Raw genomic sequence first — 20,783 nt, forward strand, 5'->3', positions numbered from 1 at the left:
CAAACAGTGCAGTTTTAAGAACATCTTTTGACCCTTTTTTGACAAAGTTGATGTTGTCTTATATTGATCATTTATTTGAAACACCTTTTCAGCTATTATAATCTGTCCAGAATTGATCAACTCCAGAAAAGAGCAGCCCGAATAATACTGAAACTTCCTGTTATGTCTCCCTCGAATGTTATGTTTTCACGTCTGCAATGGCTACATATACTAAAACGTATTCTTTATTTTAAAAGAATTGTGACATGTAAGTCTTGAAATGGTCTTTCTCCAGATTATATCGGGGCCCCGAGTGGTCGAGTGGTCTAAAGCGCTCTCCGTTACGGATCACTGCCATCTCACCTCTGTCTGCGTGGGTTCGAGTCTCGGATTCGGCTAATGTGGATATGTGAGAAAGCTTGTCAGTAGCTTCTCGTGGGTCGGTGGTTCTTTCCGGGCTTTTCTGGGTTCTTCCTCCACCATTAATACTGGCCGCCATGTATAGCCTATCGTGTGCTGAAAAATGGCGTTAAACCATACAACAACAACAACAATACAACAACCTGATTATATCTTTAACATAACTGAACTAAGATCATCGAATACTGAGCGTAATCTCCGATCGACGACAAACAACGATCTCCAGATTCCGTGGTCGAAAATCAATCATTACAAAAGCTCATTTACTGTATCAGAGCCTATTGTATGGAATTCCTTACTAATGAGGATACATAATTCAAATCCTCTTGTGTCTTTTAAAATATCATTAAAGAAATTCTTTCTTGACCAGATAGAATGACAATTTAAAGGCTCTGAATAGAAAACTTTATCATCATCCATAAATGCTATGACCAGATCTTATTCGAAATATATATACAGACCTTTAGGACTAACAGTACCAATTTAGTTCCCATAGTGTGTGCGTGTGTGTGTGTGTGTGTGATTTGGATTTTTAACATAGCTTTAACAATTTTTCAGTCATATCGCAACGATGTCTGCAGTGTAGCAGTTTACAGAGATGTATGGCACTGGTGCATCATGCCGTAGACATGTAGAATGATGTCCCACCCAGTCATATTATCCTGACACCAGGCCGACGAGTCCTAACATTAACCTCTTAATGCTGAGCGCCAAGCGGAGCAGCTGTTAGTACCATTTTTGTAAGTCTTTGTATTGACTCGGCCGAGGAACGAACCCAAGACCTCCCGCATCCGAGGAGTTCCCATAGTAAACCTATGCAAATACCATGATATTAAATTCAGTAACTTAAAACTTTTTAAGTTCACATTATGCAACCTATATTAATCGGTATAGATGAAACCTGGATGTCAGCTTTTGTGTTGGGAAAAGGATATGAGCTGCGGCATTTTCTGGACCTACATGTGTTTGAAACATGTGCTTTCAATTCCGCACCAAAGAGTCAGGTGTTAATTTTAGTAATGAGTGTTCCAAACTCGAGACTGTTAAAGAACTGAAATTCCATCAATAAAACAATGTCTATATAAAGAAAGATTAACTTACAACTAGGATAAGCTCAAAAGATTCTTTTTTCCTAAAACATTACTTACATTATTAACAAATCCTGGTTAGCCAAATCCATATATACTCTATTTTATATTCACCCATTTCCAGGTTGGTTTCCATTTTTCCATATCATTAGTACCGTGTGTCCTATATTCACCCTTGATTTTCTTGACAGCCTTAAGAATGGTAGTGTAATACATAAGTAAGCAATGTGCATAGTTCTACTTGTCAAAGATTACATTAGTGAATATTACATTTTAGTGCAAGTTCATCTTCACCTAAAAGACCAATGGTGCATTTCAGACAACATTTAAATATTTGAGCTTTATTGAAGAAAATCAGAAAAAATATTAAAATAAAGCTGTCTAATAAGAATTATCTCTTTTAATATCACCATTTATCGCTCTTCAATTTAATGCTGAAATATATTACCAGCCTTATCATATTATGCAATGAATAAAAGGTCAAGGTGACCATCTATATGTACATGTATTATTACAGAAAAAGAGATTTAAAAGACAAAAATTATCTAAATTTCCCCCAGAAGACATAATTAATACTAAAGTAAGGTAGACATAAGACCATTAAAATGCAAAATATGAACTTTCAAAACATTCAGTGAAAGAAATTAGTGGGATAAAAGGTCATGAGAGGTCATCACCATTAATCATGGTGGAAGTGACCTAAGTGATCATATCTGAAGCATTACGTTTCAAAACACAATTAGGAAATATCATAATGCTTACTGTAATTACTCTATAAATACTAAATTGTATAAACTTTATATATGTGTTGCTTAGATATAAACCAAAGCGCAAAAATACTTCACCTAACATAATCAAATCTTCACACTGTCCCCCCCCCCCCCTTCTTGGTAACAGTTGATATATCTGAATACGTCTTTAATATCCCACCGGAGGTCACTCTGTGATTTACAAAAGGTATCAATTTTGCTTGTTATCCACAAAAAGAACCATATGATTGCAATTATAGTAAAGTTAATTGCACTTGCATATGTAGAGACACTATTGTTGTGACTGTCTATAGGACTCACAGTACTAATTCAGTGTTCATAGTAAACCTATGCAAACACCAAGATATTAAAATTGCATTAACTTAAAAAATTTGAGTGCTCATGATCAAATCTATATTTATCAGTAAAGATGAAACCTGGATGTCAGCTTCTCTGTTGAGGAACGGATATGAGCCGCGGCATTTTCTGGACCTGCGTGTGTTTGAGACACGTGCTTTCAAATCCGCACCAACGCGTCAGGTGTTAATTTTAGTAATGAGTATTCCAAAATCAAGACCGTTAAAGGACTAAAATTCCATAAATAAAACAATGTCTCTAATTCTTTTCCACTTACAACTAGGATAAGCTCATAACTTACATTATTAACCAATCCTGGTCAGCCAAACCCATATATACTCTATTTTATTTTCACCCATTTCCGGGCTGGTTCCCATTTGTCCATATCATTAGCTCCGTGTGTCCTTCAGGCTGAATAGTCCGAAGCGACATGGTCCTCTCGAGAAATAACCATAGCCACGAATGCATTACGCGTGCAAGACATGGGCCACATAAGCCACGCAGAGCGAATGCAGGCAGCTATAAGTGTTGGTCGGTTGGATTAGACCCAAGAAAAACATTCGAATGAAAGGTCGAAATGTACAGATTATGTAGGTCGACCAACATACCTCACCGAGAGAAAGTACACGTACTTCTTTTGACGCACGTGTGAAGTATGTGAACAAAGTGGTTGACACAAATCCTTATCACTTACCAATTCTCTTCATTTCGGCCCAAATCTAAGTTATATCATTCGTCCGATTCGGTTGATAAATTCAATGATATTTTAATTTTGTCTTGTTCCTTCGCCCTCCTTCCTTTCAATCGTTGTATATAATCGGTTTCAATGACCAATAATGGAAATGATTACTGCGGAGATACATAGAGGGCGCTCACCAATTATTGTGTACTTCTGAGAAAGTGATGTATGTAAGGTGAAGTTGTTTACATTTAAAATATCCACAGTGGAGAGAATGTTGGCATACCTCTATGCTACTTTAATGTAATGTGTCTGACATTTCTTTCAATATTGTACTTTTTGAAATATACATGATCTAAGCACACTGCAAACTAAAATGGCTGCTCCCTTGTGTTAACAAAAATCAGCCTGGATTAGTATAAAGTACACTATCCGTAGTAGCTCTTAAAATGGGGAAAATACCAGCTTCTGAAAGTGCAATGAATGAATTACGAAATATATAAAATGTAAAAAAAGTTATTGGCTCTTTTTTTTAATACAATTTACCTCTGAAGTTCAGAAAGTGAAAATGACCAAATGGAGCTAGCACTATTTTGAAAAGATGCACACCTGTAGTAAGGCCAAGCTGTATAATCTATAACCCATATTACACCCAACAATCAAACACCCAAATAAAGGGAATTAAAGGTACTTTGACCTATACCTAAGATATACCAGATCTTTTTTAAATAGACAGTATAACCAGTGAGGCAAGCCGGTGAAATTCTTTTTCTTTTAAATTTGTTTGTTGGTGGTTTTATGAATTAGATGTCAGTGTTCAGCACGTGATAAGCTATACATGGTGGCCAGCATATCTAGTGAAGGAAGACCTGGGAAAATTCACGAAGAGCCACCGAGCAACGGGAAGCTACTAGCAACCTTTGTCATATACCCATATTGGCCGAGCCCAAGATTCGAACCCAACCGGACAGAGTAGAGATGGCAAAAATCGGGAAAGGTGAGCACCATATATCACTCGACCACCCGGTGCCCCGATGTCGTGCCAGAAAGGAGCTGAACACGTGAATAAATTTACCTGCAGAAAGTTTCTAAAGAATTTTTATGTGCTTCTTTCTTCTAAATCATTAACCTAACGTTTTCTAATATCGTAAAAGTTCCTCACTTCATATCAGTAACTGCACGATACGATTAAAAGTTTTTCTTTTCGGTGTATCACACAGTATAGACAAGGCCTCTTCCAAGTTCGCATGTAAGATTTTGGTCCTAGGCATACGGAGGAACTGGGCATCCGAAATACCCGTTTGTGTATTGATAAGAATTGCCTGGCATAACTTGTTTGTTTCCATAACACGGTGTATCTATTTCTGGTACAATTAATAGTGAAATTTGTTCGTTTATGTTAGATGTATCAGGTCATAGTCTTAAGCTGCAAAATTCCCACTTGCTAATGGCTATGCAAGAACCACAACAAAAAAAAAATCTCGAAAAAAACAAAAAAAAAACCAGGCAAATGCAACAAGAAACCAGCGATGTAAAGCAAGCAGGACCGTTCCCGAGCTCTGCTTCCCACTAATGACAGCCAACCATTCAACTGTGGGGACCTTTATAGACCCACAGATTGAGGCCAAACTATCAGGGTTCCTTGAATCCATAAAAGCCTGGGGGAGGTGGCACCATCCCCTTCCCCAGGAAAAACTAGCAGGCTGCGGTGCAGTCAGAAAAAAGTGGCACATGCACAATTGTGCGAACGCTACTATAATTAAACTCAACAACAAAAAAAAGAACCACAATAATCGCATTAGCTTTGCTTTGTAGATTAGATGTAACGCTAATGCACTATTTTTTTTCTTAGTACATATTGGCCGTCTGCCGGCATTGATTCCATTTCACGGGCTCACGCCTGTACCAAACTGTGGTAGGATTGTGGAAAAATCGTGTACATACTACCACTAAATATAAAAAAACATGATTTGAGCTGTTCTTTTATCTATATTGTAAAGTGTTAAATCGTATTAATAAGATTTTAAGATATGTGCAATCAAGTAAACAAAGAGACCTTTAAATCTCTATGAAAGAAAATATGGAAACGATTGTGCTGTCAAAAAGTATTTGAGTTCTTGGCTCAATAAATCGCAAAGTCACCTCTCTCTAAGAAATGGGACGAGATTTGTTTCATTTTCATCGTAACCTCATCCATTAAGTAATCACAAACCTGCTGTGGGACTACTTAGAGAGACTATTGTAAGTGCTTCACGTGCGAGTTTAAAATTCATTCATTGTGACCTCATAATTTAATGATCACCTTGAACTGCGAATGAGAATGATAGCATGTTTCAATGTTAATGACATCAATGTCGACTTCTTTGAATGGATGTGCCTCACAAGTATTTAACACACACATAATTGGGCATGAAAAGGATAATTAGATTTCATAAGTGACAAAATGATGAATTATATTAACTGGACCCACGCACGAAAGCATGTCGGCCATAGAGATTATATTATCGAAATTTAAAATTGGTATTTAATAGCTGTCGAGAGGTAGTTGGAGTAGTATTAATATGGAGAATTTAGGTTTTGTTACTGATACGGGTCAAAGCCGTATATATGCTATAACTTTACGATCGCATCACATGCGATTCTAACCCATGGGCGCTTCCAAGCGAAGTTAAAATAATCTCATACTTGTGCACAAAGTCCATTTCCGCCAACATTGCCTCAAAGTCCGTAGTAATCGTACTGACACTACATTGGGCGGGGGTGAGATATTCCGCATAGATATGTATCCCGCCAACATTGCCTCAAAGTCCGTAGTAATCGTACTGACACTACATTGGGCGGGGGTGAGATATTCCGAATAGATATGTATCCCGCCAACATTGCCTCAAAGTCCGTAGTAATCGTACTGACACTACATTGGGCGGGGGTGAGATATTCCGAATAGATATGTATCCCGCCAACATTGCCTCAAAGTCCGTAGTAATCGTACTGACACTACATTGGGCGAGGGTGAGATATTCCGAATAGATATGTATCCCGCCAACATTGCCTCAAAGTCCGTAGTAATCGTACTGACACTACATTGGGCGGGGGTGAGATATTCCGAATAGATATGTATCCCGTTATGCAAAAGTAACGAAATCGTTTAGTCAGCGTTACAGCTACACCAGTTGTTATTGATATAGACCGGGTAGCAAATATGAATGGCGTGCTTATTATAGTTCCTGCAGTCACAATTCAACCAACACCAAAGCCAACAGTGGTAGAGGCTGTGATTCCTCAAACAGCATATACAACCACACACGAGCGTTGGTATTTTACGAGTAAACAATTTTATTATTGATTTCACCTTAGAGCTGTTGTTCGCTTTGACTATTTTTTTCGCATCTGTAACTTGGAGTTGGTCATAATTAGTCTAATAATAATATGATCACGAAGTTAAACTTGCTCGAAAGGTTAGCCTTGTTCAAGTTCAACACGCACACGACTTCTATTCAATTACCCTTTATTAGTTGTGCAACTGCAAGTTGTTGCAATATAAATGATAGGGAATGCAATCGTTTTCGATTTGTATGTGCATTCTTCTTCACCTTTGTAGAACCAATCTCTGAGTGCTCTCACGCCTGGTGATTTAGTCAGCGTGTGGGTGTTTTCGTTGGCTAATACGATCACACCATGCTGGTTTCGTATTGATATTGTTATATCAGGGAGGTTCAAACTCTTGAGTTTTTTCTTTGGCCACTAACAATATTAGATTTAAGTGTATGTGAGGGTTTGATAATGTCACTCTAACGCAGAAATTCGTCGACGAGTAGAACAAAACCACATTCGACGTTGCCATCTACTGTCAAATTATGCAACACCCGTCGGTAAATTCCGAAACCTCATCACTGCGTTCAGAATTCTCACATATATGTAATAGTGCATCTTAAACACAAGCGCCAAAGACAGATAAGTACCCTTCCAGATAGATGATGAGTCCTTCAAGACTGAATTTCGTCTCCGCCTACCAATGACACAGAAACCGCATAAGAATTTTGAACATATTTGTTTTAGAAGGTACTCAATGTCGATGGTTTACCACGCTGGCAATCAATTATCACTGTTGTCGATACACCCTACCCACCACTAAATCCAGTTACGCTGAATAAATAAAATTCAGAATCGAGCATTTTAACATGTAAGGTTTGAGTTTATCAAAGCCATCCCCATCACTAATTAAAACATGCATCTAGGATGGCTCTGAAGAAGGTGGTTGGTGAAAAATTGGTTCCAAGTTACAGACGCGAAAAAAATAGTCGAAGCAAACAAAAGCTGTAAGGTGAAATCAACAAGAAAACTGTTTTACTCGTTAAATACCATTTGCTATGTCGTTCTTTTTCGCTTTATTGCGCCACTTTATACGCACCATGAATATACGACAGTTATCGGTGAATGTATGGCTGATACCACCACGTTGGCCTTTATATCCACATAATGTTTTCTTGTAGTATTAGTATCGTGAATATAGTTTGTGTTAAAAGCAACAGACACACCAGCTTATCTGATTCCCAGGTTCTCGGTGAATAAAGCCATGTTTATTACGACGGCTTAAAAACAACATCTTGAATGTCCACATTAGACGTTTGCAGTTTTCCAGTTTGATCTTGGAAAATAGTTTGTGTTAAAAGCAACAGGCAAACCAGCTTATCTGATTCCCAGGTTCTCTGTGAATAAAGCCATGTTTATTGCGACGGCTTAAAAACAACATCTTGAATGTCCACATTGGACGTTTGCAGTTTTCCAGTTTGATCGACAGCAGCTCCGCGTTGGGTTTCGCGTCCATAAATGTTAACACTTTGCCTCAAGAACAAGGTATGACCATAGGAGGACGTCCAGCCGAGTTCACAACGGTAGTACTGAATAAAACTAGTTGTCGTAAAGAAGCTCCATTTTCACCTCCATGCAAATAAAAGAACAGATTCAACTGGTGGTAGCTGGCGGTACGAGCCAAAATATAAAATATGAAGAGAAGTCACCGTGTATGTCACCCATTGTGTCCCATGCTCTATTGTCAAATCCAAGCTAATGATGTTGCCTTCCCTTGTACAAGGTATGATCGATGCAAGTTCGACCCAAGATAGACATGCATATCCTAAATGCTAAACAAACCTTATCATCGCGAGTAAATCAAAATTGGTTAATGACGCACTGCGGATGTTAACGGCGAGGTCACAAATGAAGACCAATGTTGGTCCCACGTGGTAGTCGAATACATTTGCCTGAAGATATTGTGCGAGTTGATGCTGGTAGGCGAAGATCTTTATTGTTTCATTCGTCTACGAGACACAATACTGTATGATGAAAATTCGTAGAATTTTCCACCGACCACCTGGATGCAGTTCCAACGGAACATATCTCAGTCACTTCCCTAACCGCGGAAGCGGCGTCATCAGCGGCTATTAACTCTGAAATACCGTGATAAATGGAAATACTTTACCGGTTCTTGCATTTATTTCACCTCAGACTTGGATAATTTGATGGCACTGATGTGTTCTTTTGTTTCGCCGTATTAAGCTGACCATGTTGTATTTTGTTTAGAAACATGGAAAATTTACGGTCAACGTTTCTGAAGAAAATGTTATTTATGACCCCGAATTCGTTTGTTGTTGCTTTTTTAATTTCACAAGCTGCTTTGGGCTAAGTCTAACTTTAACTTCGTGGCATGACATTATTTTTAATTACGTTGTCTAATTACGAGTTTGAGAAAACCACCACGAGTTTTCTTTAGGCGTATCAATAACCACCAGCCACCTAAGGCTTCCAACAACCATCTTTACGGATACGATCACAATATGCATCCGGAATTGAGGACACCTGGGGGACCAGCTAGACTGGTAACAAGTGCATGAAATACATGCCGACCACGGACTCCTTGAACAATTACAGGTGTTCCGGCGAAAAGTATTAAATCGGGTATAAATGCGTAACGTCATACCAAGAAATATGCATACCCTTTTCGAAGGTTTGATGCGGGTGCGACCATAGCTAGTTATCTACACTTGCAACTTGATTGTCTTTGAAGTTAATTAAACATTCATCGGATGGTTTCTGGTGGCCGTTTTACTAAAGAGAAACGTCAAATAATCCTATCTGGACAAATATCATCACATTACCTGTTTGGTGAGCAGCCCGAGTTGCATTTCGATATACGTCGTACAAGTGTTTTGGTACGCTGCAACCAAGTTGAGAAGTTACCTTTTGTCATAAAACCTTTCCCGGAATAGTGCTTAGCTTCGAGTCTGTGGTGTGCGCGAGAAAGACCGCGTTGAGGCGCAAATATTCTAAGTAAATGGTAACAAACCCGCCTCTGTGATCAATGAAGTGATTAGCAGCTCCACAATGTCAATGTTGACAACACAGCTTGACCAGCATTAACGCCATCGTTATACCAAACTGCATCGTTGTGGTACGTTTACGGGTTACCATGACAGTGTTTTTGTCTCCGCAAAATAACCCTGCGGACGTATCTGCAACAACCCAGATATCCAACTGAGAGGACTCGCATGCGGGAGCGACATTAGAGATCTATGAGGATGTAATCAACACTGACAAAAACCAAGGTTCAAATTCGGGTTTGTACTTTGCATACGAGTGCCGGCAGCACCAGGTCTGACCGGCAGATAAGCGGGTTGAATGCAAGTTGATGCTGAACATATTGGTTACGAGATGCATGTTCGTGCGAGTACTTATGAAACATCAACGACGGGTCAGCTGACATCCGGTAATCGTCGCTGTTTTTATAGAGTCAGAGAATCCTCGTAGCAATGTCAACTTTGTCAAGAACTGCTTCCACGTGTTTTCCATCAATGAGATATCGTTCATTGTCAAACAATGCCATGGTGCCATTCCTGACAAATCCAACCTCTTGGGGTGAGGTTTGGGTGGGTAATTAGTGTTGTCGCCTTGCATAGGTTTTTACTCGATTTTTAAGTAGGCCTCAAAAGGAAGACAAATCATAGCTATATCCCGTACTTGCAGTAATATATTTAATAACCGTAGGATCATTGCCGGGTACAAATAATACTGAAATCTCGGATGCTGATTTCTACCAACACATGCGCTTCCCTGTCCCACACGGTATCGGGTTGACCTTTGAAATTAATCATTATCACTTATACATTATTGTTTTCGTCTGATACTAGTTTGATGGTTTCACCTCTAGAGACATTACTGTGATCAGTCGATCTCGAATCTATTGAACCACTTGTAATCCCCGACTTTTTAACCGGGTCGGTTTTCGATGCTGTCAATAATTCGCATCGCAACTTGTTTAGCGATCGGTGTATGGATCGAGGTCAGAGCCAAGAGCACATAAGGTGCGCTTGTAAACAATTACCAGACAATATCGCGAAAGAAATTTGCGTAATATGTCACCTAGACGGGTTTTATCGTGCTAACAACGCGCAAGAATATCACACGTTCAGTTATGACTGTCGTTGTATGCAAATATTAGGCCAATCACTAATGTACCATTGAATTATTATGGTCCGCCCGCAGAGATGTAGCATATGTCCGGGACGAAGATGCGTCAACCGTTGTCGGAGTAATCTTCAGCAAATCACCCGTTCTATTTTTCGGGAAAACCCAAACAGTATGTAACCCTGAGAGACCATCCTTTCATAAATGCCATTGATTGTGTCTCAGGTTTGGTTGATTTGAATTGCTGAGGTATTTCTGATAATGTCAGACAAGATAAGGTAGCCAGGTCCTCCAGGTCTTGCACGTAAGATTTATTTGTTCATATGAATCTCGATATTATCTTCGTGCAGACCAGGAACCGTTATGAGCGACTGTGTCATGTCAACAGCGTAAGGTGCATATTGACTTGAGGTGTCAGAACTGAGTGTGGGCTCGAGTTTGCATATGAAAATTGTAGTCCTTATCAGTGGTCGACACAGACTTTTGTCAAATCTCTGCAATGATTATTGTACGCGTCTGTGGAAAGTTCAAGATCTTATCGTTTACCTTATTGATAACATAAACGAGATATTTCGCGGCAAGGTTTTCGAACGGCTGAGATCGTATATTATTAAGACATTTGCAAAGAAACATCACAAGATCACGCGGAAATCATTCAGAAATTCTTTGATCGACCGAGTGGTGCAAGTTTGACAATTAATTTAAGTAAATGTGTGTTTTGCAGTGATTGTGTTACATTTTAGGACATATTGTGGGACGCGGTCAAGATAAACTTGTAGAAGTTAAGGTTAAGGCTATCCCTCAATTTATAGTGCTATCAGTACAAGGCAACGGGTATGGCTGGAAAATATCAGAAATTTTCCTAAAAGGTTTCAATAATAACTAAATTCTTTACCAATATGTTGAGTAAGACAACTACGTTTCTGAGAAAAATGTCAGAAGGCTTTCGATATATTAAAGGCCATACTTAACAGTACACCATTTCTTTTAACTCCAGATTTCATTGAATCGTTTTAGATATTTCTTGATGCGAGTGATGTATGGAATGTTGGAGTGTTAATTCAAGAATACAAAAAATGGTGCGAATTGCTGTGTTTTTTCCTCTGTAATATTAAAAAACTACATAAATTATTTCACTATCGAGAAAAAGTGTTTGGTGCTAATATTTACTCTTTCTCCGATTATTGTATTCAATGATTACAACCTCTTTCCTTTCATGAACAAAATGAAAACGAAACTCAGAGATTGTTGCTGTAGATATTTTTTGTTGCAGGAAAAAATACGTTAACATTAGGAACCTCTAAAGGAAAATATAATCTGATTGCAGATGCACTTTCAAAAGTACATAATTGCTTTATTGATTTATTTTGTACATATTTTTTGTCATTTATTAGACATCTTTCTGTGTAATTTTTATTACTGTATTATCATATTTATACTTGACAAACACGTAAAAGAAAGCGCTTTTTTGAAAAAAATCGTAATTTTATGAGGGGAGGTGTTATGTATATTTTTTTTGTTTATTTGACGTTTGGTTGTTCATTTCTTTGAATATATGCTGCTTATTTGAGTTTGTGATAAACAAATAACCTGTTTGGGGTAATATCCAGTTCAATGATGACGTCAGGTTGGATCTGTTGCGACATAAGACATGTAATAGGTATTGCGACATAGAATAGTATAGAATAGTAGAAGAGTAGTGGTGGTGTATATATCAGTATGTAGATATATTTAATGTTGTATTGATACATAATTTGAGAGGGATCATTTGTCTCGATTATTCGTTGGAATTACAAAGTGCTTATTGACTATGGGCATAATATTATTTTGAGATTGTTATGAATTCATTCAAAGGAGTTGTAGACAATGCTTATGTGATGCACCAAGACTATTGGCACTTCAGCACATTAAAGGGTATTGGTACATCAGCATAGTCAGGACCTGAACTTCATTCGGAACACTAACCTTTTGGACTTGTGATAGAACTTTTAGGATTATTTTCAATCATGTTACTGTTAAGTGCATCGTAAATGTTCATTTTACAACTTAGAGAATTAAATTATTTGTTAAGTTTAACCAAGTTTGTTGGTTTCGCTTCTTTTGTTACTCTGCTATGGTATCACTGGCAGGTTTTGACATTATACGTATCATGGTCTATGCCGCGTGAGACGCATTCGCGTCCAAGTATATAACATATGCCGCGTGATACACATTCGCGTCCAAGTATATAACATATGCCGCGTGATACACATTCGCGTCCTACCCCGCGTTTTGTCAACGAATCTAATGTAAGAATGGTATGAAATATTTGTTGTCAATAATATTTTTAAAGACGTTCTGTCAGTGTTCATAAGCTTGTGTATGTAAAAATGAATTAACATTATGCATATAAATTAAATGACACTTTATTTTGTGTGTGAGCTCTACTAGATGAACGAACCGGAAACTAATATTACGTACAAATTTTAAGATAAATGAAGAATGAAAGCTAGTCACAAAGTATAGCCAGTCACAAACTAGAGTCAGACACAAAGTAACGCTGTCTGCATACTTTCATGAGAGACAGATGAAGTCGTCAAGCTTAAAAAAAACACAACATTGATTTTTCAAATGGCAGTATTATATTTGCAGTATGCTATATGCTGAATCTGTAACAATCTCTTTGCAAATATTTGCTTTAAAACGTGTTTAATACATAAAAAGCAGTCACGTATTCAGTATTAAATGTACAAAGTTTAAGACTTGTTATTACTGAGGAATGTAAAATTTACAATTACGGTAGGTAGAACATTTCAAAGAATGGATCTCCCGATGCAATAATGGTTTGATAGGGACCTGACCAATCCAGCATCCAGCCAAGTAGAACCATGACCAATCCAGCATCCAGTCAAGTAACAAATTGATTCGATTAATACATCTGAACCTAATCTCCAACACAGCTTTCCGACTTCTTGTTGTCTACTCCGGCGTAAAAGCGTCCAGACCAAAATGGACCAATACTGTATGAGGACAGCTTATTAATTGAGGAAGTAAGTCTATTGTATCCAAGAACCGAATTCATGGCGAAGCTAGGTATAAAGGGAGGGTATGTTACAGCCAAGGACAGTCCAAGCCCCGCGGAACCGCCTATAGCGTATCCCATTCTGTTAAGTGGATATGCAGTTTCTAGTGATGAAATCGGCGAGAATGCTGATTTAAACATTGAGTGATGTATTGATGACGAAGCTGGTCTATGAGGATCGCTTTTAGAAGCAGACAATTGATCACCGCTACAAGACATATCTTCCTCTTTCTGCGCATTTAAAATCTGTTCAATGGCCTGAACGGTATCACCCTCGCAGTCTCGTTGAACGCGCTCTAGTCCGTTTCTGCTTTTGTTAGGAAACATTTTGCACAAGATATCTATTGTCTGCTGTTTCGGAGAGTTTGCTGCTAGATTCCAAGCCCAGTTTTCTGACAGGCGATCACTTTCTGATCCGTGGTCTTTCTCCCGAGGCAGTTGCTTTTGGGATGCAGTCGATATTCGAGAGAACTCTGAAGACCCCTTTTCGTTCGATCGGCTTGTATGAGAGAACGTGGGGGAACGAGGCACTGAGGCTTCGATATTCTTAGTTTTCCCTTTTTCATGAAGCTTTGAATCTATACGGGGCTTCTTAGCAACTGCAAAGACAAATAATTTCATAATTCAAATAAATTTGCAGAATGACTCCGAATTAATGAGCACTATTAACCTATGTTTACATTAAATATTTTCCATGGATAGTTCTGTTTTCCTAGCAAACATTACCCTTCGAGTTTCTTACGTTTCCTTTGACTTCTGAAAAAAGTTTTAAATTGCAAACGCAGTGGCAGTTGTGGTAGCAATATAAAAACGAAACTGCAGTACTCACATTCAGCTATGCATGAGATTAAAATACAAACTACATTCATCCTGTAGACGCAATTTATTAAAGCGTGTATGAATAAATTGGGGATTTTTTTTATAATTATTTTATTTTGCTTTATTGTGTAACAATGGGAGAATATAAACATTTTGTTGATTGATATTTCAAAATGAAATAAGCATTCAACCTATTGCTTTAAAATGAAATAAAGTGTAGATTGAATTAGTTCGCTTCATTTATACAACAAATAAATTGTAGACTGGATTAATTCGCTTCATGCGCATCAATATATAACCATTTTAAAACGAGTGACATAAAATATTCAAAGATTAGAACCTGATTGCGAGATATGGCTCTATCTCAAAGAAACGAATATTTCATTTAACAAGAATTATTTTGGAAACAGCGTTATTATTTTTGGTACAGAACTTTCTGACATGCGCAAAATATCTTAAGATTAATTGTAAAGCTGCAGTTGTAACCACGGGAAAAATATGAATGCTACGAAAAGGTGAACAAAACAATGGCTGAAAGTATCGCAATTTGCATCACATGTCAAAATGTCATTTAAATTTATGGAATGGGACCGTATAATCCATGTGACTAATGTTTATGGTGTGAGTCTATATAATCATTTAGACTAATTGTTATGGAGTGGGACTATATAAGCATTCAGACTAATGTTTATGGTGTGAGACTATATAATCATTCAGACTAATGCGTTATAGGGTGGGACTATATAATCATTCAGACTAATTTTTATGGAGTTAGACAATATAATCATTCCGACTAATTCGTTATGGAGTGGGACTATATAAGCATTCAGACTAATGTTTATGGTGTGAGACTATATAATCATTCAGACTAATTCGTTATGGAGTGGGACTATATAATCATTCAGACTAATTTTTATGGAGTTAGACAATATAATCATTCCGACTAATTCGTTATGGAGTGGGACTATATAAGCATTCAGACTAATGTTTATGGTGTGAGACTATATAATCATTCAGACTAATGCGTTATAGGGTGGGACTATATAAGCATTCAGACTAATGTTTATTGTGTGAGACTATATAATCATTCAGACTAATGCGTTATGGGGTGGGACTATATAATCATTCAGACTAATTTGTTATGGAGTGAGATTATATAATCATTCAGACTAAAGCGTTATGGAGTGGAATTATATAATCATTCAGACTCATGCGTTATAGAGCGGGATTATATAATCATTCATATAATCATTCAGACTAATGCGTTATAGAGTGGGATCATATAATCATTCAGACTAATGTGTTATGGAGTGGGATTATATAATCATTCAGACTAATGAGTTATAGAGTGGGATTATATAAACATTCAGACTAATGCGTTATGGGGTGGGACTATATAATCATTCATATAATCATTCAGACTAATGCGTTATAGAGTGGGATTATATAATCATTCAGACTAATGCGTTATAGAGTGGGATTATATAATCATTCAGACTAATGCGTTATAGAGTGGGATTATATAATCATTCAGACTAATGCGTTATGGGGTGGGACTATAGAATCATTCAGACTAATTTTGTATGGAGTGAGATTATATAATCATTCAGACTAATGCGTTATAGAGTGGGACTATATAATCACTCAGACTAATGTGTTATGGAGTGGGATTATATAATTATTCATACTAATGCGTTATGGAGTGGGGTTATAAAATCATTCTTATAATCATTCAGACATATGCGTTATGGGGTGGAACTATATAATCATTCAGACGAATGTGTAATGGAGTATGACTACATAACCATTCAGACTAATGCGTTATGCAGTGGGCTTATATAATCATTCAGACTAATTTTGTATGGAGTTGGACTATATAAATATTCAGACTTTGTTGTTATGGAGTGAAATTATATATGCATTCAGACTAATGTGTTATGGAATGGACCTATATAATCATTCAGACTAATTTTTTATGGAGTTGGACTATATAATCATTCAGACTTATTTGGTTTTGAGTGGAATTATATAATCATTCAGACTAATTTTTTATTGAGTTGGACTATATAATCATTCAGACTAATTTTTATGGAGTTGGACTATATAATCATTCAGACTTATTTAATTTTGAGTGGAATTATATAATCATTCAGACTAATTTTTTATTGAGTTGGACTATATAATCATTCAGACTTATTTGTTATGGAATGGACCTATATAATCATTCAGACAAATTTTTTATGGAGTTGGACTATATAATCATTCAGACTTATTTAATTTTGAGTGGAATTATATAATCATTCAGACTAATTTTTTATTGAGTTGGACTATATAATCATTCAGACTTATTTGTTATGGAGTGGAACTATATAAGCATTCAGACTAATGTGTTATGGAGTGGAACTATATAAGCATTCAGACTAATGTGTTATGGAGTGGAACTATATAATCATTCAGACTAATGTGTTATGGAGTGGAACTATATAATCATTCAGACTAATGTGTTATGGTGTGGAACTATATAAGCATTCAGACTAATGTGTTATGGAGTGGAACTATATAATCATTCAGACTAATGTGTTATGGAGTGGAACTATATAATCATTCAGACTAATGTGTTATGGAGTGGAACTATATAATCATTCAGACTAATGTGTTATGGAGTGGAACTATATAATCATTCAGACTAATGCGTTAAGAATAAAATTCACTTAACCATATTGATATCGACGTTTATTGTATTCTGCATTTGTGCAGATAGGATGGTCGCGATTACATAATTTGATAACGCATTTCCTTGAATGCCAACGTTTTTTGCAGTATATTGGTGATATTTAAAATATTTATTAATTCCTATGATTCGTGCAACACGAACTGAGATTTTTTTTTTGGTCTGTTTGTTTGTGTTGATATCCTTGTTTAATAAATCCAATATTTCGAGTTTAGCATATGGACACTCGGTCAGGTAGCATAATCACTTATCTGATGTCACGAGCATTAAGCGGGTTTTTCTTGACGTAAGAGTTTATATTTGTTGTCACCCTACGACGACTGCTTGAAGTGATGCGGGTAGTGACCCAGTTTTAATCGGTATACATGCAAAGAATTTGATAGAAAATCCGAGTCATTATAATAATGTGCAGGAGCTTGTTGAAATATTTGGAAGAAAAGACGTTCAGTAAAACATCCATTACATTATTTTAACGTCAAATACGTCAGGGTCATAAATCATGACGCTAAACTTGATGACTGTATGAAGCATAAAGATTGACTTTTTACCTTAGCCGAATGAAGGATCACTTAAAAAATGTCCCGTAGCGTATATGTTTGGATACATGGTCATGAAGAATTGTTTAATTAGTGTATGTGTACTGTATTCTTACACTATTTTGGACATTAAGACATCTGTTGTTATCGGTATGCTAATGTCATTGATCGATTTAAAAGACGTCGTTTGTCAGTCAAACTGTTTTCAAGATGTTATAGACTATGAACTCGATAACTGAGAAAGTAAATTTTATTAATGTAATTAATTACATTATTTTTCAATTCGAGATTAACCATTTACACTCGATAAAGCCTGGACTTCGCATATCATTTCAATCAAATTTCCATATTTATATAAATATGATAATATGAGGTAAACACCACAAGCTTCATGCAGTGCGAATTGTTAAGTACTCTTTCATCAGACACAATTGATCTGATTGTCAGTTGAAGCCCGTCATCCTACACACTCACTCTGATATCCAGTTGAACTACGTCATCCGACACAATTGTTCTGATAGCCGCCAGGGATTTGCAAACTACGGCCCGCCAAGGGCTTTCATGAAGCCCGCCAAGGGTTTTCATGCGGCCTAGGAACAAGTCATCATTCGCACTGACTCTGTTAATGTTACTCTGTTTATCAAATAAATGTGCTTCTTTTGAAGTTTAAGTTTTCAAATATTAACAACATATTAACAACTGAAAATTAATTATGATGTTATTTAGAAAAACCTTATGTTTTTGCTATTTCAAATATTAATTATTTTACTTAATGAACTATGCGGCTAGCGACAAGGTGTAAATTTGTGTATGCGGCACTTGCACTGGAAAGTTTGCCCACCTATGTGATAGCCAGTTCAAGGTTTATGAAATTAAAGATTTTACAGTTTGAATTTTGTTGCAATGCAGCTATACACAACGAAATATTCAACCCTGCTAGTACAGTATGTGTTTTATGGTATCACTATCAGACTCCCATCACGGGTTTCTTACCTTGTAAATATATACATGTAAATATATATCAAAGCATTCTTTAAGGGAAAGATAGTCAGTAAACGAATTTCTTAATATCGTGTTTTTTCAGCTTAAAATAGGTTATACATGGCGGCGAGTATTTGTGGAGGAGTAAAAACTCAAGAACACCACGGGGAGAACCACCTACCCACGGATTTCCATTGGCAAGCTTGATGGCCGAGATGAGACTCGAACCCACTGAGACAGAGGTGATATATGAGTGATCTGTAAAAGTGAGTACCTTAGACCACTTAGCCACTCTGGGCCACTAACATGTTTCTTAAATAAACACCTTAGACCACTTAGCCACTCTGGGCCACTAACATGTTTCTTGAATAAACACCTTAGAACACGCAGCGACTCTGGGTCACTAACAAGTTTCTTAAATAAACACCTTAGACCACTCAGCCACTCTGGGCCACTAACTAGTTTCTTTAAAACAAAACCAGAAAACCCTTATGTATGCATCTCTGATGCGATAAAATAATGAAGCATTAAAATTGACTTTGAGCGATTTAAAATATTATAATATGATCCGTGGATTTTATGATTTGACTTTTTTAGATGGTAAATTTTAGCTGGAACCATATTACCATTAGTGTTCTTGGAAACCATTCAACGCTAATACATACATACATACATACATACATACATACATACATACATACATACATACATACACACACACACAAACACATACATACATACACACACAAACACATACATACATACATACATACATACATACATACATACATACATACATACATACATACATACATACATACTTACATACATACATACATACATATGTTGTACTGCAATGCAATTTTCTTTTGTCAGTCTTACCCCACCCTGTTAGATCGCGTAACTATAAAATAATACCTCACCAAACGGCGAAATTGTAATTAGTGCAAACTGTATATATTTTGGTTTTATTTTGATGAAACAATAAGTAATTTACCTCTATTTCACGTACCTGGTACACTCGGCCTGTTTTCAACAGTCTTATCTGTCACATGTTTTGCTGGAGAAAGATATCTCTTGGCTTCGGGGAAAAGTGTCAGACTATCTGGGCTGACTTGGAGGAGCCCGTTGGGTCCGTAAAGAAGTCCCATCTCCCGCGCCTCATTTTCTTCATGCGCCTGCTGTCTCCTCAGTGCAACTTGAGCAGCCATCACTCGTTGCCTCTCTGCAATAAGGACACACTTGGCACACAGGCAATCCTTCCATCGGCAGTACCTTTTATGTCCCTTCAAAGCAGATACAACATCATGATTTCTGCAACGCGCACACTTTGGTGTTCTGGGATATCTCTCTGAGGCAGATTTCATGAAAGAGGTTTCTTCCTCCGCTATGCCATTTTTGTTCGCCACAACCTCGTCTGATGGAGCTTTCATGATCAGCGGTCCTGTCTGTTTAATAGTCTTTAAGGATATTTGAGAGTAATCGTCTTATAAATTCATCCAAAGAATTATGATTTGCACGTTTGTAAAGAATTTACATTTTGTATAAGTATATTACAAGAATAAGTAAGTGGGAAAATGCATCCTGATACAGTTTTTAAACTGTGAGCGATCAAATAGCGATTCGCTAATAAATAGGAAAGGCTGACCATATAAGCAGACAACATTTATTGTCGCTCTGAAAAGAAGGCATATCTGAATCTATTTTAATCGAATTTGTGGGACGTGTCCTACAGCTTAAGCGGCAAGCGCGGTTTGTCAGAGCCGCCCTTTTCAATTCAAATTCGTGGGCCATTGTTAATAAAACGTAGATTCGCAGATGACAGTTTTGCCTGTGAATGATTTCTTTGCTAGTTGAACCTACAAAGATGGGTCATGCAGCTGGTTGTAACGTAAAGAAAGGTCGATTGATGTCTATTTAGT

General features: G+C 37.1%; 1 protein-coding gene across 1 annotated transcript; it reads right to left on the reverse strand.

Moving 5' to 3' along the window:
* Positions 1-13,335: 13,335 nt before the first annotated feature.
* On the reverse strand, positions 13,336-20,531 carry LOC149807929 (doublesex- and mab-3-related transcription factor A2-like). Its single transcript, XM_089948474.1, has 2 exons — positions 19,874-20,531; positions 13,336-14,393 (listed from the first exon to the last, which is right to left on the reverse strand). The coding sequence occupies exons 1-2, from the start codon at positions 20,292-20,294 to the stop codon at positions 13,657-13,659; spliced, it is 1,158 nt and encodes a 385-aa protein (XP_089804600.1). The 5' UTR covers positions 20,295-20,531; the 3' UTR covers positions 13,336-13,656.
* Positions 20,532-20,783: the final 252 nt, after the last annotated feature.

The sequence above is a fragment of the Sinohyriopsis cumingii genome, chromosome 1 (assembly GCF_028554795.1).
Source record: "Sinohyriopsis cumingii isolate HCF-2022 chromosome 1, ASM2855479v2, whole genome shotgun sequence".
Classification (NCBI taxonomy): domain Eukaryota; kingdom Metazoa; phylum Mollusca; class Bivalvia; order Unionida; family Unionidae; genus Sinohyriopsis; species Sinohyriopsis cumingii.